This window comes from Chrysochloris asiatica, unplaced genomic scaffold, assembly GCF_000296735.1.
Source record: "Chrysochloris asiatica unplaced genomic scaffold, ChrAsi1.0 scaffold00044, whole genome shotgun sequence".
NCBI classification, from domain to species: Eukaryota; Metazoa; Chordata; class Mammalia; order Afrosoricida; family Chrysochloridae; genus Chrysochloris; species Chrysochloris asiatica.
The window spans coordinates 19880555-19900095 of NW_006408562.1; the positions used below are offsets into that span (position 1 = coordinate 19880555).

Below are 19541 nucleotides of genomic sequence, written 5' to 3' on the forward strand. Positions count from 1 at the left end.
TAGCCTAATATGAGTATGACTTTAATGTCCTCTCTTCAGCTTCTTGCTTTCAAAGCTGCCTGAGAGATTTCAAGATGTTATTGTTGGTTGTTATGCTATATACCTCAGGCTTTAATATTATTCTCGGTGTGTTTTGTTTTTAAACTCTCTTTCCGTCTATACAGCCCTGTCCTGCCTTTTCCCATATTAAAATACAAAACAAAGAACAAACAAACAAACAACGTTCAGGGCCTGCTTTTGGGCTGAGTATCTGTGTGCGTGCGTGGCAGAAGAATCCATCAATGGTGAGGGTGGGGGGTGTCCACTCTCTCAGGCTCCCCATCTAGTCACCAGAATGAAGGTGCGCAAACAGTGGGTGGGCCAATGCCCAGATACTAAAAATAGAAAGAAAATCAGAACAAAGCAAAAACGACAAAGTGTATTGTCCACTTTTGCTCCAAGGTTCTCGTGGCATTTTTCTGTGGTGTGTCTGCTCCCCCACTTGGTCTTGCCGTTTCGTCTCGCCCAAGATGTCAGCTTTGGGCCTCTGAGCCTGGCAAATTCAAAAGTACGCAGTTTCTTACTTCAGCTTCAAGTTCCACTAGCTATAAGCCTTCAAACTTTAAAAATTATTCCTAGCTCTGTGTTTCGAGTTTTGGAGCTCTGCCGTGGATCTGCTTTGCCTGGTATTCTGTGGTATGGCTGATGACGACCCTCATTGCACCTCCACCCTAGCTGCCATCAAACCCTGCCTCTTGATTCCTTTTTATTAAAGTTTTGAATCTCTTAAATCTTCATTTTGTGTCTGTCTGCCACTCTCTCTTCTCTTAACTGGTGTCATTTCATGAGCATAAACCAGAGTCTTCTCAGAGCAAATACCTTCTGTATCAATTTGCATTTTTTTGCTGTATACTAAACCATTCCTAAACTTGGTGAGCTTAAACTAACCACCATTGCTTTAGTTCATTGTCTGTGAGTCAGCTAGTTTGGCAGAGTTGAGCTAGGCTCATTCATGCATTTGTGGTCAGCTGCCAGTCTGCGAGATAGCTTTGCTTTTGGGCTACTGGCCGGGGCTCCTCAGGTGGCTGGGGCATATGTCCTTCAGCACCCAGCAGGCTAGCTCAGACTTTTCCACTGGGATTTCTTGGGAAGGTTTTATCTTGTCCACAAGTTGGCCTGGGAGAACTTTAAGTATGGCCCTTCCTTTACATTCTGTCCACAGAGCAGGTCACAATGCCAGGCTAAGTGAAGAAGAGGACTTCTTGGACCTTTTCCTTACCTAACTGCAGCTCATTTTCTAAGACTGCACTCGACCACTCTCTCAGGTTGAATTTGTGCCTTTAGCCTGGGTTTTTTTGTCATCGCATTTAAAATGTTGTGTGGCTGCTGTTGGTTTACCTCTTACTAAAAAGTGAGCTCCTTAGAAACCGAGACTGTTTTAATGCAGGTTTTGGAAAATGGTAGCTTTTAAGAAATAAAGTTTTTGTGAAAAGAAAGTATTCAGGCAGTTATCTGGCAAGTATGGAAGCTGGGTTAGAATGTAGTATATGCCTGCATTTTTAACCTTGCTTGGTGACATTTAAATTCTTTAGAGTAGACTGTATAATATGTTAAAATAGAATATTAAAAAAATGATGAGGCTAAAACATTATTAACAGCTGAATAATAGAGTTGGCAGTTCAAGCACACCAGTCACTCCTAGGAAACCCTATGCAGGGTTGCTATAGGTTGGAACCTACTCGACGACACTTGACTAACAACAAAAATAGAGTAGATATATCATTAAATATCTGCACACTATATTTTGTAGGTTTTTTTCCATGAGGTTTGACGTTTGTTCCTAAGGAAAACAAGTTGTACTTTCATGGCATACTTGTCATCCAGAGAGCATGTCTGTTAATGGGCCCACTAAGATTTGGGATAAAGTATGTATTCTGGGGTTTCTTGTGATACAATAGTGAATAATTGTTATCAGGACTGCTTGTGAGGGTTGGAATTGTAAAGGTATACATTTTGTAGCAAGGAAGGGAGTCATTAACTTTTCATCCTAGGAGTGGAGGTCCCTGGGACCATCAAGGGAGAAGAGCAGAGAGCGGGACCCTACCCAGAGAAGCAGTGATACCTGAGATGGAGGCAAAAATGATGACGTGGAGCGATGGAGCAGCTGGGGACTTTAGACCCAGAGAGGGCGAAGGGCTGTGTGCTGATGACCGGGGGACAGGCTTGTAGTGTATACCCTTTGGTTGGTTGACGATGCATGGAGGGGATTGTAACCATAGCAATGAAATGATATACGATAGGATGAATATAAAACTAATGTTCTCCAACGTAAACTATCACATAATTCACAATAAAACATTAAAAAAAAGTATGTATTCTGGAGTCCTGGTGTGGCGCTGTCGACTGCAAAGCCGTTTGAACTGCGAGGTCAGCAGTTCAAGCTCACCAGCTGCTCCCTGGAAACCCTATACAGGGTTGCTATGGGTTGGAACTGACTTGATGGCATGTAACAACAACAACAACAATGTATGCTGGAAGGTAAAATGGAGGCATGGTGTCAGCTGACATCCTAGGTTTCCCATCTAAAAAGAGTGAAATAAATGTTTCTGTTAGGATGGGAGTCAAGCTATACAGAATGTAAGCTCCCTTGGAGAAAGTATGTCTTATTAATGTCCTTATCCTTAGTTCATGGGTTTTCACTTGCATTTTATTTTATGTTTTAGGCCCAGCTGTCTATAGCACTCCACATTCCTAAACCATATTCTTCCATCACTGGGTGGTTTTCCTGCTACTGAACCATGCAACAGAGATCAAGAGGGATCAACGCTGGGCTGCTTTTGCTCCTTTCCCAAGTCTACCACATGGGGATCAACAATATCCCACCTGTCACCCTAGCTACGTTGGCTCTGAACATCTGGTTCTTCTTGAGTCCCGTGAAACCCCTTTATGGCTCCTGCATTAGCGTGGAAAAGTGCTACCAGCAAAGAGACTGGCAGCGTTTGCTGCTGTCCCCCGTTCACCATGCTGATGATTGGCACCTGTATTTCAATATGGCGTCCATGCTGTGGAAAGGATCCAAACTGGAGAGGAGACTGGGAAGTAGGTGGTTTGCTTACATCATCGTCACCTTCTCCCTGCTCACGGGGATAGTGTACCTGCTTCTGGAACTTTCTCTTGCGACATTTATGGACGAACCTGCATTCCAAAGGAATTGTGCTGTAGGCTTCTCAGGTAAGGTAGATGGCTGTCCGAGGTAGCATGCCTGCAAACGGCAGGGAGGAGAGGCTGTTTTCACGCATGCTACTTCCATGCTCAGAAACCTTAAAAAAAATGACTGCCTCACATTTATGTCTTCTTAATTGAATGCTGGGCGACATGTGTTAGAAGGAACAGACTATGTTGCAATAGAAAATGGTGGATGGAGTTGAAAGATCATTTTCATGTGAATTTAGTTTTCTTTCCACATTTGGATTGTTGATATTTGGATTCTCTTTATTCTCTTCCAGGAGTTTTGTTTGCTTTGAAAGTTCTTAACAACCATTATTGTCCCGGAGGCTACGTTAGTGTTTGGGGCTTTCCAGTACCCAACAGATATGCTTGCTGGGCAGAACTTGTGGCTATTCACTTAGTCACGCCAGGGTAAGTATTTAGAGAATTGAAATGCAGGATTTGGTCTTGTTCCATGGAGAAAGAATTGCTCTAATACTGTAGTAACCAGTTTGTTTTTTACCATGAAGTTTATTCTGTAACTGTAAGAACAGAATTGAGCTCTATGGTTTTAATTCTAGACAGTTCCTGGGTTTGAAGCCTGTCCACCACTGAGCCATGTGATGTTGGCCATGTGTTTTACCTGAAAGGCAGTCTTCTCAGCATTGAAGTACAAATTGTTGTTGCTGTTAGGCACCATTGAGTCGTTTCCAACCCATAGCGACCTTATGCACAACAGAACGAAACACTGCCCGGTGCTGCGCCAGTCTCGTAATCGTTGTTATACTTGAGCCCATTGCTGCTGTCAAATATACAGGTTTGAGGACCAATGTTAACCAGTCAGTTAGTTAATTCTAATAACCAGAGTCCCAAGAGACACCTGGAAACCTCATAAGGTAGCAATGAAAAGAGCGAAACAAACCGAAAGGGACACCAGTCCAATGCTTCTCAGACGTGACTGTGGAGTGCCTTGGTAGTTGGTTAGTTGCCTTGGAGTGGGCTCCACCTCATGGTGGTCCCATGCACGGCAGAATGAAACAGTGCCTGGTTCTGTGCCATCTCCATGGCTGCTCATATGCCCAAGTTCAAGGCTGCAGACACTGCATTTGGGCCACCTTCCCACCTAGGCACACATCTTCTAGCTCTGGAGTGGATGAGACTCTGCTGTGTTGCTTAGGGTTGCTGCTGTTGCGTTTCTGATTTTATTGTTGGAGAAGATACACAGCAAACCATCTACCAATTCTACAGTTCTACGTGTGCAGTTCAGAGACACTGATTATAGTTTTCAAATATTCTCCCCCTCCTTTTCTGAGCCCTTTGCCCTTCGTTGATAGACGCTCACTATCTCCCAAGTTTCCTAAGTCATTTGATGAGGTACTTTGGTCAATTTGATCCCCTATGTTGTTGTTGTTAAGTGCCGTCTATAGGTAGATGTTAAAAGGGCATAGTGCTCAAGAGAAACATTCTTTACTAGTCAAGCTAAACTCTTGTTGGATATTCGAAGACTTCAGGGGATGTTTTGGTTTAAGGTTTAGAGGTTATCTCAGAGTAATAGTCTCGGGGTTCGTTCAGCCTCCGTGGCTGCAGAAAGTCTTGAGTTCATGAAAATTAAAAATTCTGTTTTGCATTTCCCCCCATTTGATCAGCAGTCTACTGTGATATCTTTGTTCAAAACGTTCAGTAATAATAGCACCATGCAGATTTTCTAGTCTGAGGGCAAAGGAGACAGGCAGTGAACCACACAGTCCATAGTCTGCTCCTATTCTTGACTCTCTTTCTTCCTCTTTTGCTCCAGGTGAACAGAAATCCAGTTGCTGTGCCTTGAGTGGCTGCTACAGTGGCTCATTTGAGCAGGTAGAGGTTGTCAGGCCTTTCTTCCTATTAGGCCATGCTGCCTTGGTGGGACCTCCACAGGACCCTAGGGCTCTAAGGATCATAGTTGGAAAGCCAGTGAGCTTCCCGAATCCCCTCCATTTACAGATTGGTACCTGGAGACTTGGAGAGGCGCAGGGGCTGGTCTCATGCTACACAGCTCATGGAGGACACAGATGTGGTAGGAGCTTATCTGTGCTGCATTTCCCTTTTGGGAAAATAGGCTGAATCGTGCACGTGTGCTCCCATCTCTTCTACCCGCCTCCCTTTACTTCACCTGTGCTATGCAACCAGAGGTACATGGCAGGCTTATCTCTGCACTGTGGACTTGGACGCTGTGTGGAGAGGGGCGAGATTCAGGCAGAGAAGGAGGGATTTTTGTGACTGTTCTTTCAGGCTCCTGATGTGGCACTGAAGAATCAGCACTGGACTGCAAACCACAAGGTCGGCAGTTCAAACTCACCAGCTGCTCTTCCTACAGGGTTGCTATGAGTCAGAACAGAATTGATGACATTTTCCTTAACAATAACAACATTCCTTCAGACAGGAATTTTTATCCTAGTTTTGGTTTGTGCGTTGTACTGTGTAAGAAAAACAAACAAAAAACAATCCATTACCACCAACTTGATGCCCAATCATAGTGACCCTATCTAGGGTTTCTAAGCTCCTTCGGAGCAGCTGCTGGGCTTGAACTGCCAACTTTGTGGCTAGCAGTCCAATGCCTAGCCCAGGGAGCCTCCAGGACTCCTTGTTGTGCTGTTGTTAAATGCCGTCAGGTAGGTTCCAATTAGTAACCCTGTATAGGGCTTCCGAGAAGCGGCTGGTGGGTTTGAACCACTAAGCCTGCGTTTAGCAGCCCAGTGCTTATCCTACAGCGCCACACCAAGACTCCTTAGGAGAAGGTTCTCAGTGGGTGTCAGCCCAGCCGCCTGGCCTGGAGGCCTTCTTAAATGCTAATTCCGCAGCACTGAGGCCCTGAATTGCATTTATTTGCAACTGCTTTGTTATCCTGTGACAGTTTAACCAAGAAAGCCTAACAAAATCTTCAAAGTTTTCTTTGAAAAAAGGGTCCAGTAATGTCTGTCTCCTCTCTGAAGAGCCCTCTCTTCCACCTGTCACTCACAGCTCTCCTGCCTTGTTTGAAGTGACAAGGTTCTCTGTGCAGAGGGGAGACTCTTCTAGGGGTCTGGGCACAGGCAACATTCATATGAAAATCACTCCCTCTCTGGCCCAGAAACTCTCATTCTGTAAGGAATCCACTGAATGGCAGGGCCTTTAGTATCCTTAGGGAACTATGAGGGGTTTCAGAAAGTTTGTAGCAAAATGATGTTCTCTTTTCATTCCATTTTTCCAAACACTTTTTGAAGCCCCCTCCTAGCTCTGAAGAATCTCATCCTGCAATTTTTGCACTTGTATTGATTTTTCAAGAGCCGTCCCCTGTGCATGGAAAAGGCAGGATTACACAAAGTTGGTGGAAAAATGGAATAAAAAGAGAACAGGATTTTGAAATCCCTGTCCACCTGCTTGCTTGCTACGGAGAGACCTGAGATTCATAGGCCAGTGTCTAATTCTACTTTCTGTCTTCAAAAGTGGAAAAAAAGGAAACCTTCTGGTTTTTAAAGTTGCACTCCTTTCATTATGAATGATGAATTGTGAATATGCAAGCATACATGTGTCCAAGGAAAGAGCAAGGCAGAAGTGGCCGAAGGCACCCTAAGGGTGGGCCCTGGGAGAATGGGACACACCAGCGCCTGTGGGCTCTGCAGTGTCACTCTCCCGGTGCATGTTGATTAGAAAGGTCACTCGGAAAACAGGGACAACCTGTAACCCTAACCTGCCTTTATGGTGAGACTAAAAGAGGCTGCCTGAGAGGAGGGGAACATGTCTGCCCAAGCACGCGCTGTGTGGAGCCCTGAGTTTCATGACAGTCACGGGATTCTTGAGTTCCTGCAGTTACATTGTTCCTCCAAAGCAAAGCAACTTCAAAGAGCAGCCACCAGGGCTGCTGAAATGTGGGTGACACTTGAGTCTGGTTGTCAAGTCCACACCCACCACAATGCCCAATGGCTGGCTACTAAACTGCAAGGTTGGTGGTTCAAACTCAGAAGCTGGGAGAAAGCAGAGACTGTTCCCTGAAAGATTTAGTTTCGGAGCAGTTCTGTGTCCTCGAGGGCTGAGATGAATGGGGATGGACTCGGTGGCCCTGGCTTTGTAGATTTGAAATACTTTTCACTGTACTTGCGTGGTGCCTTGTTTGCGTGACTGCGTTGTCTCCTCACCTCCTTCTCATGTCCTTTGCCTTTGGAACTTGCTAAGTGGCTGTGGCTGAAGAGGTGGCACAGGCAGGAGTGTGCCTGCTACTTCTGACGAAGCTGCCACCTGCCTCAACTGGACCCTCCCCACTCCCACCGCCACCAAGTATTCTGTGCTGGAAGGAAGGGGGCCAAGTTTGACTTTCTTGTCCAAATTATGAATCGCTGCATTTTCTCCTGTGAAACTTAGACCAGATAGTGAGAAAACCGAAGCTCTGAAAAGTGGCTGGTACCCAGAGTACCCATGCTGACGGACGTGTTGTTGTAGTTGATAAGTGCCAACAGAGCAGTTCTGACTCAGCCATCCTGTATATGGTTTGCAAGGAGTGGCTGGTGGGTTTGAACTGTCGACCTCGTGGTTAACAGGCCAGTGCGTATCCTATAGTGCCACACCAGGACTCTGAAATATGTGTTGTCAAGTGGAAGGACTTGGACACAGCACCTTTCTGACCTCAGCAAGTCCTCTGAGCTCTCTGAGCCTCATGCTCCACATCTGTCCAATGGGAGCATGGCTTCCCCTTTCTGTGTCATCAGTTGCTTTGAGGAATCAGGGCATTCATCTGAGAGTGCACTCCAGCCATAGGGAGGAGAAACACGGTCCATACACAGAGATATCAGCAACTTGTAAGCAAATTTTCTGATTGGTGGTTATTTAAAAAACTCCAGCCAGTCAGACAAAGTGAAGGCACACACTTACATCCTTGTTAGAAGTAATCATTTCTTGCACAAAGCCTTGGAAACAGTCTAAACAAAAATGGGCATAGTACCGTCTGTGCAGGCAACATTTCACGTATTTAAATAAAACCACCTCCAGTAACATCAGTCAGGGTTCATGCACTTACGGGAAAGCAGGGAAAACAAACCAAAGTAACACCCAGACCCACTGTCTTCAAGTACGTTCAGATGGAGTCTCTTTTCAAATCGGGTCTGCCATTTCACTCATGTCAAGCGCTGTAAATTTCAGGTTGTTCTGATAATGTCTTTATTCTCTTTTCCTCTCCCACCTTTTCATTTTTCCATGTCAGTGACATTGTGAGGAGACTAGATAGATCTCCTGTCTTGTGGCATGTTTCATGTTCAAGCTTGTCATTTGTCTGTTTTATGAAAACATCTCATTTCTCACTCAAAAAACCCCCATTAGGATCCCCAGTAGTGCTGTGGGATAAGCACTGTACTGTTAAATGCAAGATCTGTGGTTCAAACCCATCAGCTGCTCCGCAGGAGAAAGATGAGGCTGTCTGCCCCATAAAGATTTACAGCCTCAGAAACCATATAACAGGGTCATCCTGAGGATGAAACAGTTCAATGGCAGTGAGTTTTTGATTGATTGATTTCTACTCAGAGTGACCCTACACTTAAGAGTAGAATGGTTCCTAGGATTTTTGAGGCTGTCATTTTTTTGAAGCACACTGTCTCCAGTGGAGTGGCTAGTGGGTTCGAACTACTGGCCTTTTGGTTAGGAGTCAAGCACTTAATGACTACACCAACTCCTTCTATTACTCTAGACCTACATTTCTGTCCACCACTCATCTGTCAGTTTGTCGTCCTGTGCTGACTTGTGTGTTGCTGTGATTCTGGAAACTATGCTACCAATGTTTTAAATGCCAGCAAGGTCATCCATAGCGCCCAGGTTTCAGCTGAGCTTCCAGACTGGAGCAGACTAGAAAGAAGGAGCAATGCACTACTGCTGAGTACTTAACTCACTGAAAACCCGAGGGATAGCAGCAGAACACTGTAGGATAGCACCAGATATGGACTATTGGGACATGATAAAGAACACCAGAATATTGTTAGAAACAGTGTTGTAAAATGAGCCCCACAGGTTGGAAGGCATTCAAAATGTGACTAGGGAAGAGCTGCCTCCTCAAAGTAGAGTTGACCATGACCATGTAAATGGAGTAAAGCTTTTGGGAGCCTCATTTGCTGATGGGGCACAACTCAAAATGAAGAGAAACAGCTGTAAACATCTATTAATAATTGGAACATGGAATGTTTATAATATGAATCTAGGGAAATTGAAAATTGTCAAAAATGAAATGGAACGCATACACATCGATATCTAGACATCAGTGAGCTGAAATGGACTGGTATTGGCCATTTTGAATCTGACAACCACATGGTTTACTGTGTTGGGAATGACAAACTAAAGAGGAATGGTGTAGCATTCATCGTCAAAAAGAACATATCAAGATCAGTCATGAGGTCCAACGTGCTGTCTGTAATAGGCTAATGTCCATGTGCCTACAGGGAAGGCCAGTTAATACCACTATTATGCAAATTTATGCACCAACCACTAAAGCCAGTGATGATGAAATTGAAGAGTTCTACCAACTTAATCCGTCTAAAATTGATCAAATATGCACTCAAGATAAACTGATAATTACTGGCGATTGGGTCACAAAGTTTGGAAACAAGGAAAAAGGATCAGTAGTTGGAAGATATGGCCTTGGTGATAGCAATGATGCCGGAGGTTACATGATAGAATTTTGCAAGACCAATGACTTGTTCATTGCAAATACCTTTTTTAAACAACATAAAAAATGACTCTACAAATGGATCTCACCAGATGGGATATGCAGAAATCAAATTGACTACATCTGTGGAAATAGGTGGTGGAAAAGCTCCATATCATCAGCCAAAACAAGACCAGGGGCAGACTGTGGAACAGACCACCAATTGCTTATATGCAAGTCCAGGCTGAAGCTGAAGAAAATTAAAACAAGTCCACAAAAGCCAAAATATGACCTTGTACATACCCCACCAGAATTTAGAGATCATCTCAAGAACAGATTTAATGAATTAGATGCTAGTGACTGAAGACCACTTGTGGGATGACATCAAGAACATTTTCCAGGCAGAAAGCAAAGGCCATTAGGAAGACAAGAAAGAAGAAGAAAAAAGGATGTCAGAAGAGACTTTGAAACTTGTTCTCCAGCATAGAGATGCTAAAGCAAATGGAAGAAATGAGGAGGTAGAAGAGCTGGATAGAAAAAATTTAAAGGGCAGCTTGAGAAGACAAAGTCAAATATTGTAATGAAATGTGCAAGGATCTAGAGTTAGCAAACCAAAAGGGAAGAACATGCTCAGCATTTCTCAAGCTGAGGGAACTGAAGAAAAAATGCAAGCCTATGGGCAAAATATTGAATGATGCAGAAAGCATCAAAAGATGATGGAAGGAATACATAGAGTCACTGTACCAAAAAGTAATGGTCGATGTTCAGCCATTTCAAGAGGTAGCATATGATCAAGAGCCAATGATACTGAAGGAAGAAGTCCAAGGTGCACTGAAGGCTTCACCAAAGAACAAGGCTCTGGGAATTGATGGAATACAAATTGAAATATTTTAGCAAACTGAGGCGTCACTGGAGGCACTCACTCATCTATGCCAAGAAAGTAGGAAAACAGTTACCTGGCCAACTGATTGGAAGAGATCCATATTTGTGTCCATTCCAAAGAGATTTGACCCAATGGAATACAGAAATCATCAGACAGTATCATTATTATTTCATGAAAGTAAAATTTTGCTCAATATAATTAAAAAATGACTGTAGCAGTACATTGACAGGGAACTAACGGTCAGAGGTTCAGGCTGAATTCAAAAGAGGCTGTGGAATGAGGGCTATCATTGCTGATATCAGGTGGATCTTGGCTGAAAGCAGAGAATATCAGAAAGATGTTTACCTGTGCTTTATTGACTATGCAGAGGCTTTCGAATGTGTGGATCATGACAAGCTATGGACAACATTGTGAAGAATGAGTATTCTGGAACACTTAATTGTGCTCATGAGGAATCTGTACATAGAGGAAGAACAAGGGAGCACTCATTAACAGTCTCCATACGATATGCAGATAGTACAATCTTGAAATACTTACTGATGAAGATTAAAGACCACAGCCTTTGGTATGGGTTACACCCCAATGTCAAGAAAACATCACTAGACCAATAAATAACATCAAGATAAATGGAGAAAAGATTGAAGCAGTAGCGAAGAAATCAAACGATGTATTGCATTAGGCAAATCTGCTGTACAAGACCTTTTTAAAGTGTTGAAGAGCAAAGATGTCAGCTTGAGGATTAAGGTGTGTCTGACCCAAGCCATGATATTTTCAATAACCTCATATGCATGTGAAAGTTGGAAAATGAATAAAGAAGGCTGAGAAGAATTGATGAATTTGAGCTATGGTGTTCCAAATCTATATTGGAAGCAGTATAGTCAGAATGCTCCTTAGAAGCCAGGATGGCTAGACTTCCTCTCACATCCTTTAGACATATTATGAGTAGTGAATAGTCCCTGGAGAAGGACATCATGCTTGTTAAAGTGGAGGCTCAGTGAAAAAGAGGAAGACCCCCAATGAGATGGATTGGCACAGTGGCAGCAGGAATGGGCTCAAGTGTAACAAGGATTGTGAGGTTGGCTCAGGACTGGGCAGGGTTTCGTTCTGCTGTGTATAAAGTTGCTTGAGTCAGTACCAACTAAACAGCATCTAACAAAACAACTACATTTGTGTAAACAGGAAGTTCAGTGTATAGGCTTGATAACATCAGGTTAAGGTACTTTGTGGCAAGAATCCTTCACGGAGGTGATACCATGTTTTCTGCATTTGATTACATCAGGAAGTTCAAACTGCATGGTTTTCCCTTGAATAAGAATGGCAAATTTGATCAGTGAGTTTTGGGTGCCCTGGTTTTAAGGGTGCATATTTCCTTTTGCAAGGAGCTCTGGTAGAGTAGTAGTTATGAGTTAGGTTGCTAACATCAAGGTCGGCAGTTCAAAACTATCAGCTGTTCCATGGGAGAAAGATGAGGCTTTCTGCTCCCGTAAAGATTTACAGCCTCGGAAACCCTATGCTGGGTCGCTATGAGTCGGAACTGACTCCACAGCACATAACCACCACCACCACCACATATCCTTCTGCAGTCCTGGTGTGGCGCTGTGAGCTGAGGCGTCAGACTGCAAAGTCTTTTGAACTGCAAGGTTGGTGGTTCAAGCTCACTAGCTGCTCCTTGGAAACCCTATACAGGGTCGCTATGGGTCGGAATCAGCTGGACAGCTCTTAACAACAATATGGTGATATTTGAACATCATTCAGTTAGCTTGTTTCCATTAATCTTTGGTGTTTGACTTACTGTCCCATCTGCGGTGGTCCTTGTACAGACTGGTTATTTCAGGGAAGTTGTGAGGAATGATGTTCTGTGATCCCTTCTGACACTTATCACTGTTGTGTGCTGTTGAAATGATTGTAACTCCTGGTCCTCGTACAGGGCAGAGTAGTAGGGTTCCTACGGCTGCAGTCTTCATGGGAACAGATCAACAGGTCTTTCCTCCTGTGGAATGGCTGCGGGGTTTGAGTGCCTCTGTCAGTTCAGGGGTAGAGATTAAAACCCAAAGGAATTGAGGATGATAGGGGTTCTGCCTACCACTCCCTCCTGCTGGCAGGGTTTCTAAGACTGGGAACTTTACTGGAGCAGACAGCTGCATCTCTCACAGAGTGGCCAGTGGGTTTGAACCACAGACCTTCTGGTTAGCAACCCAACACTCACCAGGCCTCCTTAACTTGTATCCAGGCGCTTTAGGATAAACACACGACTGCAAGGTCTGAACTGCAAGGCGGGCTGTTCACATTTCAACCACCTACTCCTTGGAAACTCTATACAGCGTGACTATGAGTTGGAACCGACTTGACAGCACTTAACAACAACATGTAAGCACTGGAATCCTGGTGTGTTACTGTAGGATGAGCAGTGGACTGTTAACCGTAAGGTCAGCAGTTCAACCCCCCAGCTGCTCCTTGGAAACCCTACACAGAGTTGCTAAGAGTTGGAACTGATTCAACGGCACTTAACAACAACAATTATAGAAGTGCTGGACTGCTAACTGAAAGGTTGGAAGTTCAAACCCACCAGCCTGTCCTGAGAAAACCTTGTACAGGGTCACTATGAGTCAGAACTGACTCGATGGCACTTAATAACAACAGCTTTAGGAGGTATAGCTATCACAATTCATGAGCAACATGGATGTGTTATTATTAAAATTCATACTTTACTTAGATTTCTGTACTTTTTGTCTCATATCCTTTTTTTCTGTACCCAGGGTCCCACCCAGGACACTGCATCACATTTAGTTGTCATGTCTCCTCATCCTCCTCTTGGCTGGGACAGTTCGTTTTATGATTTCTTTTAAACAAAGAGTTATCCTTTGCGAATGCCTGCGTGTATGATCATTACCCACTGGCACCTTGGCCCCCATGTTCCTTCAGAAGCAATGTTGAGTTAGCCACACAGCACAGTTTCTGAGAATATTTCGGTCCTGGTGCATGCACACATTTTGTGTTCTATAATTGGACAGCCCTGTTGTAGTGCTATCAGAAAACATACACGTCATGCTCAGAGGTGGCCTGAAACCTCCCTGAGATGAGAAATTTCTATACCAAGCTGAGTGTGCCACCATGGAGGGCATCTGCCGGCTATCAATTACTCAGGCCTTGTTGAGGTCTTGCTTTCCCCACTGGCTGCCTCAGACAACAGACAACAGCAGTAGTTGGAAATGAGGAAGCAGCTGTTTTTCCGGTTGAACACAGGCTTCTATGGAATAAGGTTCACTACCCAGGTTGAAACAAATTGGCCAGCCTGCTGTGATGTAATTGTGGGTGTATGGATGGTGATACTTTCCAAATCTCTGCTTAACTAACTAGGCTTGTTAATGATTGATTCTGGTGGCATTGGAGGCAGGGGCAAGACTTTGGACTTGCTGTATTGGATGTCTTGTGTAAAACGATGAGGTTATTTGAAAAACGAAGAAGCAAACACAATGGTAGAAAAATTCTAGTTCCTGGGTTAGAAGGGGTATCAGTAAAAGCCTCTAATTAAATGGATGAGCCTAATGCAATGTATTTTCCATAGAGGTTTTTTTTTGTGTGTGTGTGCTTTTAATATGAAAAGTTAATTGCCAATTATTTTGACTTGATTTTTTTTTTCTTACTAGTATTTTTTATTAAAAAAGAAAAATGAAATGTGCAAAGAAGCCCTTACATTTCCCTTTGGAATGTTTAGAATATGCACTTTGGCCTATTTGGAAAAATTTCCAGGAGACACTATTGGAGATAAATGTTCTGTAATTACGTATCCACTGTCAGCTAATAAGGTGATAAATCACGTCTCTGGAGATTTCATACGTATTTTCTTAATTCTTCCCTTTTCAGTATAAGAAGGAATGTTTTTAAATAGAGAGCTCTTTATATTTGCAGATTTCCCCTTCCTCTTCTACTGTATTAAATGATTGTTAGTTAACAGTCAAGGGAGTTAAATCGGCAAGAGGACTGTTTTCCATTTACATTCAGGTTTGGTTCAAATTATGCAAAATGAAGACAGTCGGAGCCAGGCACTGAAATCATGAGTACATCAATTATTCTGTGATAACCAGCTGAGAACAGACTGCAGACCCAATGAATATTCCTTCCATTTATCGGAGAGAGAAAATAACAGGACTGTCATTTATCTTTCTTTAAATGGATGTTAGGAGCCATGTGGCACAATGGTTAAAGTACTTGGCTGCTAACAGAAGGGTCAGCTGGTTCAAATCCACCAGCCACTCCTTGGGAGACAGATGTGGTAGTCTGCTTCTGTAAAGACTTACAGCCTTGGAAACCCTATGAGGCAGTTCTACTCTGCTCTGTAGGGCCACTGTGAGTACAAAGCAACTCAATGGCAAGGAGGTTTAGTGTGTTATATGTTGGATTGCTAGCTGCAAAGTCAGCAGTTCAAATCCATCCTTGGGAGAAAGATGAAGCTTTCTGCTCCAGGAAAGATTTACAACTCTGAAAACCCTAGATACGGTTGCTGTGAGTCTCAATTGACTCTCTGGCAGTGGGTTGAATTCAGGAGGGGATCATTTTAATTTTGCTGTCATTTGTAACTCACAGGTCAAGTAAATACCAAGTTTTATTTCTAGCAATAATGTAAAATGTATATTATTTACAGTATCATAATTCCTTGATTCTGAGCTATGATTTTTTTCCTACCTCAATTTAGGGCAAAATTGGTACAAACACGATCAAAATAACCTTAAAAGTCAGTAGGGAAAATGTGTCACTGTAGGATTAGCACTGGACTGTTAACTAAAGGTAGGCTCCTTGGAACCCCCGTACAGGGTTCATATGAGTTGGAACCTCCTCAGCAGTACTTAACAACAGCAACAACAACAGAGACAATGATTGTTGCTATTGTTGTAAAGTGCTCTTAAGGAGGTTCTGACTCATAATAACCCTGTATAAGGTTCCCAAGGAGCAGCTGGTGAGTTTGAACCACTGACCTTGTGGCTAACAGTCCAGTGCACCACAACTGGCACTTGAATTTCTTTCTTTTTTTATTAAACTATTTGGAGGAAACTAAAGTGAGAACTTTATGGGACTATATATCCCAAACAAATGTCCGGTTATAATGATTAAGTTTTGCTTTTGTTATTTGTTGTCAGGTACCATCGAGTTGGTTCCGACTCATAGCAACCTTATGAACAAGAGAATAAAACACTCCCTAATCCTGTGCCAAGGTGCTCTGGTATTGTAGAGGTTACAAATCGGCCTGCGAACCTCAGGGTCAGCAGTTCGAAACTACCAGCTGTTCTGCCGGAGAAAGATGAGGCTTTCTGCTCCTGTAAAGATTTACAGCCTCGGAAACCCTGTACAGGGTCGCTGTGAGTCGGAACCGACTCCACAGCGCACAACAACAACAACAACAACAACAACAATCCTGTGCCATTCTCATAATCATGTTTGTACTTGAAGCCACTGCTGCTGTCTCTGTGTCAATCCATCTCCTTATTGGTCTTCCTCTTTGTCTCTGACCCTCCACTTTACTAAGCATGGTGTCCTTCTCCAGGGACTGGTCCCTCCTGAAAATATGTCTGAAGTATGCAAGACAAAGTCTGGCCATCCTGGCTTCCAAGGAACATTCTGGTTGTGCTTCTTCCAACAGATCTGTTGTTCTTCTGGCAGTATTTTTAATATTCTCCTCCAACACCGTAACTCAAATGCATCAATTCTTCTACAGTCTTCTTATTCATTATCCAACTTCAGCATGTATATGAGATTATTGAAGATAACATGGCTTGGGTCAGGCTCACCTTAGTCCTCAAAGTGACATCTTTGCTCTTGAATACTTTAAAGGAGTCTTGTGCAGCAGATTTGCCTAATGCAATATGTCATTTGATTTCTTGACTTCTGATTATTGAGTGTTGATAGTGGATGGAAGCAAAATGAAGTTTTTGACAAGTTCTATCTTTTGGTCCAGTGGTGAGGATTTTTGTTTTCTTTACATTGAGGTGTAACCCATACTGAAGGCTGTAGTCTTTGATCTTCATAAGTAAGTATTTCAAGTCTTCTTCACTTTCAACAAGCAAGGTTGTATCATCTGTATATTGCAGGTTGTTAATGATCTTCCTCCAGTCCTGATGCCATGGTCTTCATTATCTAATCCAGCTTCCCAGATTATATGCTCAGCCTACAGTCTGAAAGAGTATGGTGAAAGAATACAACCCTGGTGCACACCTTTCCTGATTTGAAACCATTCCGTGTCCCCTTGTTCTGTTTGAATGACTGCCTCTTGGTCTATGTACACTCAAGAGCACAAGTACATGTTTCAGAATACACATTCTCCGCAATGTTGTCAATAGCTTTTCATGACCCCTACAGTTGAAAGCCTTTACATAGTCACTATAAAGCACAGGTATTTTCTGCTTTCAGCCAAGATCCATCTGTCTTCAGCACTGGTATCTTTTGTTCCACGTCCTCTTCTGAATCTAGCTTGAACCTCCGGTAGTCCCTGTCAATATACTGTTGCAGCCATTTTTGAATTATCTTTTAGCCTTGTGTGGCAATATTGGATAAGCATTGAACTAACTGGTAAGCGCAAGGTTGGCAGTTCAAAACCCATCATCTGCTCTAGGAGACCCTAAAAACAGGAAACAACTTGATATCACACGACAACAACAACAACCACACAACAACAACAACAAATGCTAAGGTATCCTTGCGGTACAGTGGTTATGTGTTCAGCTGCTAACCAAAAGTTTGACAGTGTGAACCCACCAGCCGCTCCATGTCTGTAAGGATTAACTCTGCTTCTGTAAAGATGCACTCGCTCGCTCGCTCGCTCACTGCCATGGAGTTGGTTCTGACTCATAGAGACCTTGTATAGGCTGTAAATCTTTACGGAAGCAGGAAGATTTCTCATATTCTCCTGCAGAGTGACAGCTGGGTTTGAACTGCCGGCTTTGCAGTTTGTAGCCCAGTGCTTACTCTACAGGGCTACGCAGTGCTCCATATGATAATGGCATTAGCCATTTGTCATTATTGTTTACTGTGGAATTGATTCTGACTCATAGCAGCCCTGTGTGATAGAGTAGACGCTCCCGTGTGGTAGTGTGTACAGGGGTAGGTTGCTGAGTATTTTCTCACAGGGATTCAGTTCTTCTCTACCCCCTACGATCCTTATGAGTCAGAAGTAACAGCAACAGGTAATAACTGATTATGGAGCCCTACTGGCGGTGAAATGGTTAGGTGCTCAGATCTTAGCTAAAAGGTTGGAGGTTCAAACCCACCCAGTGGTTCTATAGGAGAACTGACCTGTTGATCTGCTCACATGCACATTGCGGTCCTGGAAATATTACAGGATGGTTGTACTCTATCTTAGAGGGTCGGTATGAGTCAGGTTCGTATACATGACAAACAGCAACAACACATGGCTAATGACATGATCTTTGATCTTCTACACTCTCGTTGGCCATTTGACTATTCTCGCTCTTTTTTTTTTTGTCTTTTTCTGATAGAAATTTTTTCATATCTTGGATACTAATCCCTGACTGAATATATGAGGGGACTTCAAAAAGTACATTTTTTCCCATGAACTTTCTGAAGCTCCCTCAGTTCCCCGGAACTTCCTCCCAATCCCCTCACTTTGTGAATATTTCTGTTCATCAAAGAACTTTATTTCATGTTTACGAGGTTTTGCCTTTTTTCTGCTGATGCTTTCATTGTGTTATTGTTTTCTGATTTGTAAAACTTCAGATTGTCTTATTAAAGCTGAATCTTGTTTTTAAAAGAAACATCACTAAGATTCTTGCGATCTAAGTAATATCTAATACGGAATGTCTAAAAAGTCTTTGAATTGCTCTAATGCTTGTTAAAGGCTGTGTTCTCACCTGGAGACTTCTCAGTTACAGTGTCAAGGAGAGTTTGCCATAGCTTACGGTCTTATGACTTCTGAAGAAGGGAGTTCCCATTGTAACTGAGGTTTGTAGATTCTGATGAGCCAATTAATCTAATTTGGGGGTAAGGCAGCTTCGCTGCGTGACACATCACAAGTAATTTGAACTCTGAACAGAGGACCACATGTCTCCCCATTCTTCTCAAACGGCTTTGTGCAGTGGGATGCACCAGCGGGTAAAACTCCTCCAGGACTCGCTAATGAAAGATGCTGTGCACAGAATTTGCATTCCTAGCACATATTTTTATAGATGTTGAAAATGCTATTGTCAAACAGTATTTAAAAAACTGTCGGGTGGGTGTGTGTCTTTCCGATGAGTTTTAAATAATTCAGCGCTGTGCAGGCGGCAGAAAGAGGGCTTGATAAACTTGCAGTGCTCTTTTATATGGACAAACAAGTGGAGGCTATGAATTAAAAATGAACAGTCGCCGATCCATCTTTTCCCTAATAACCGCTGCTGTGTTGATGGAAATTTGCTGTTACTGGTGTTGGTCTGCCATCTCCCCATGAGAGAATCGCTTTAAACAAATAGAAGTGTAAAGAACCCGGGAGGAACAGCGTTTAAGCCTTCAGGCAGGAACTCCAAAGGTTGGTGGCTTAAACCTACCAGCTGCTCTGCAGGAGAAAGATGTGGCAGTGTGCTTCCATAAAGATTGACAGAGGAACCCAATGGGGGCAGTTCCACTCTGTCCTGTAGGGTCACCTAGAGTCAGAACTGACTAGACCGAAGTGGTTAATGAAGGAGCCCTGGTGGTACAGTGATTGATTAAGCATTTGACTTGTAACCACAAGGTAAGTGTTTGATAAGGTGCATTCCCCATCCACTCCATGGAAGAATGATGTCAGCTTCTTTAAAGATTGTGTTGTTTTTGTTGTTTGGTGTCATCAAGTCGGTTATGACTCATTGCAGC

The 19541-nt window shown here is 43.2% G+C and overlaps 1 protein-coding gene across 1 annotated transcript in view; it reads left to right on the forward strand.

The window, feature by feature from the left end:
* Positions 1-2777: 2777 nt before the first annotated feature.
* RHBDD1 (rhomboid domain containing 1) overlaps positions 2778-19541 on the forward strand; it is a 116154-nt gene continuing 99390 nt past the window's right edge. The window contains exons 1-2 of the mRNA XM_006861930.1: positions 2778-3210; positions 3486-3618. Of these exons, the coding sequence (XP_006861992.1) occupies positions 2778-3210; positions 3486-3618 (566 nt within the window). The remainder of the gene's footprint in view (positions 3211-3485; positions 3619-19541) is intronic.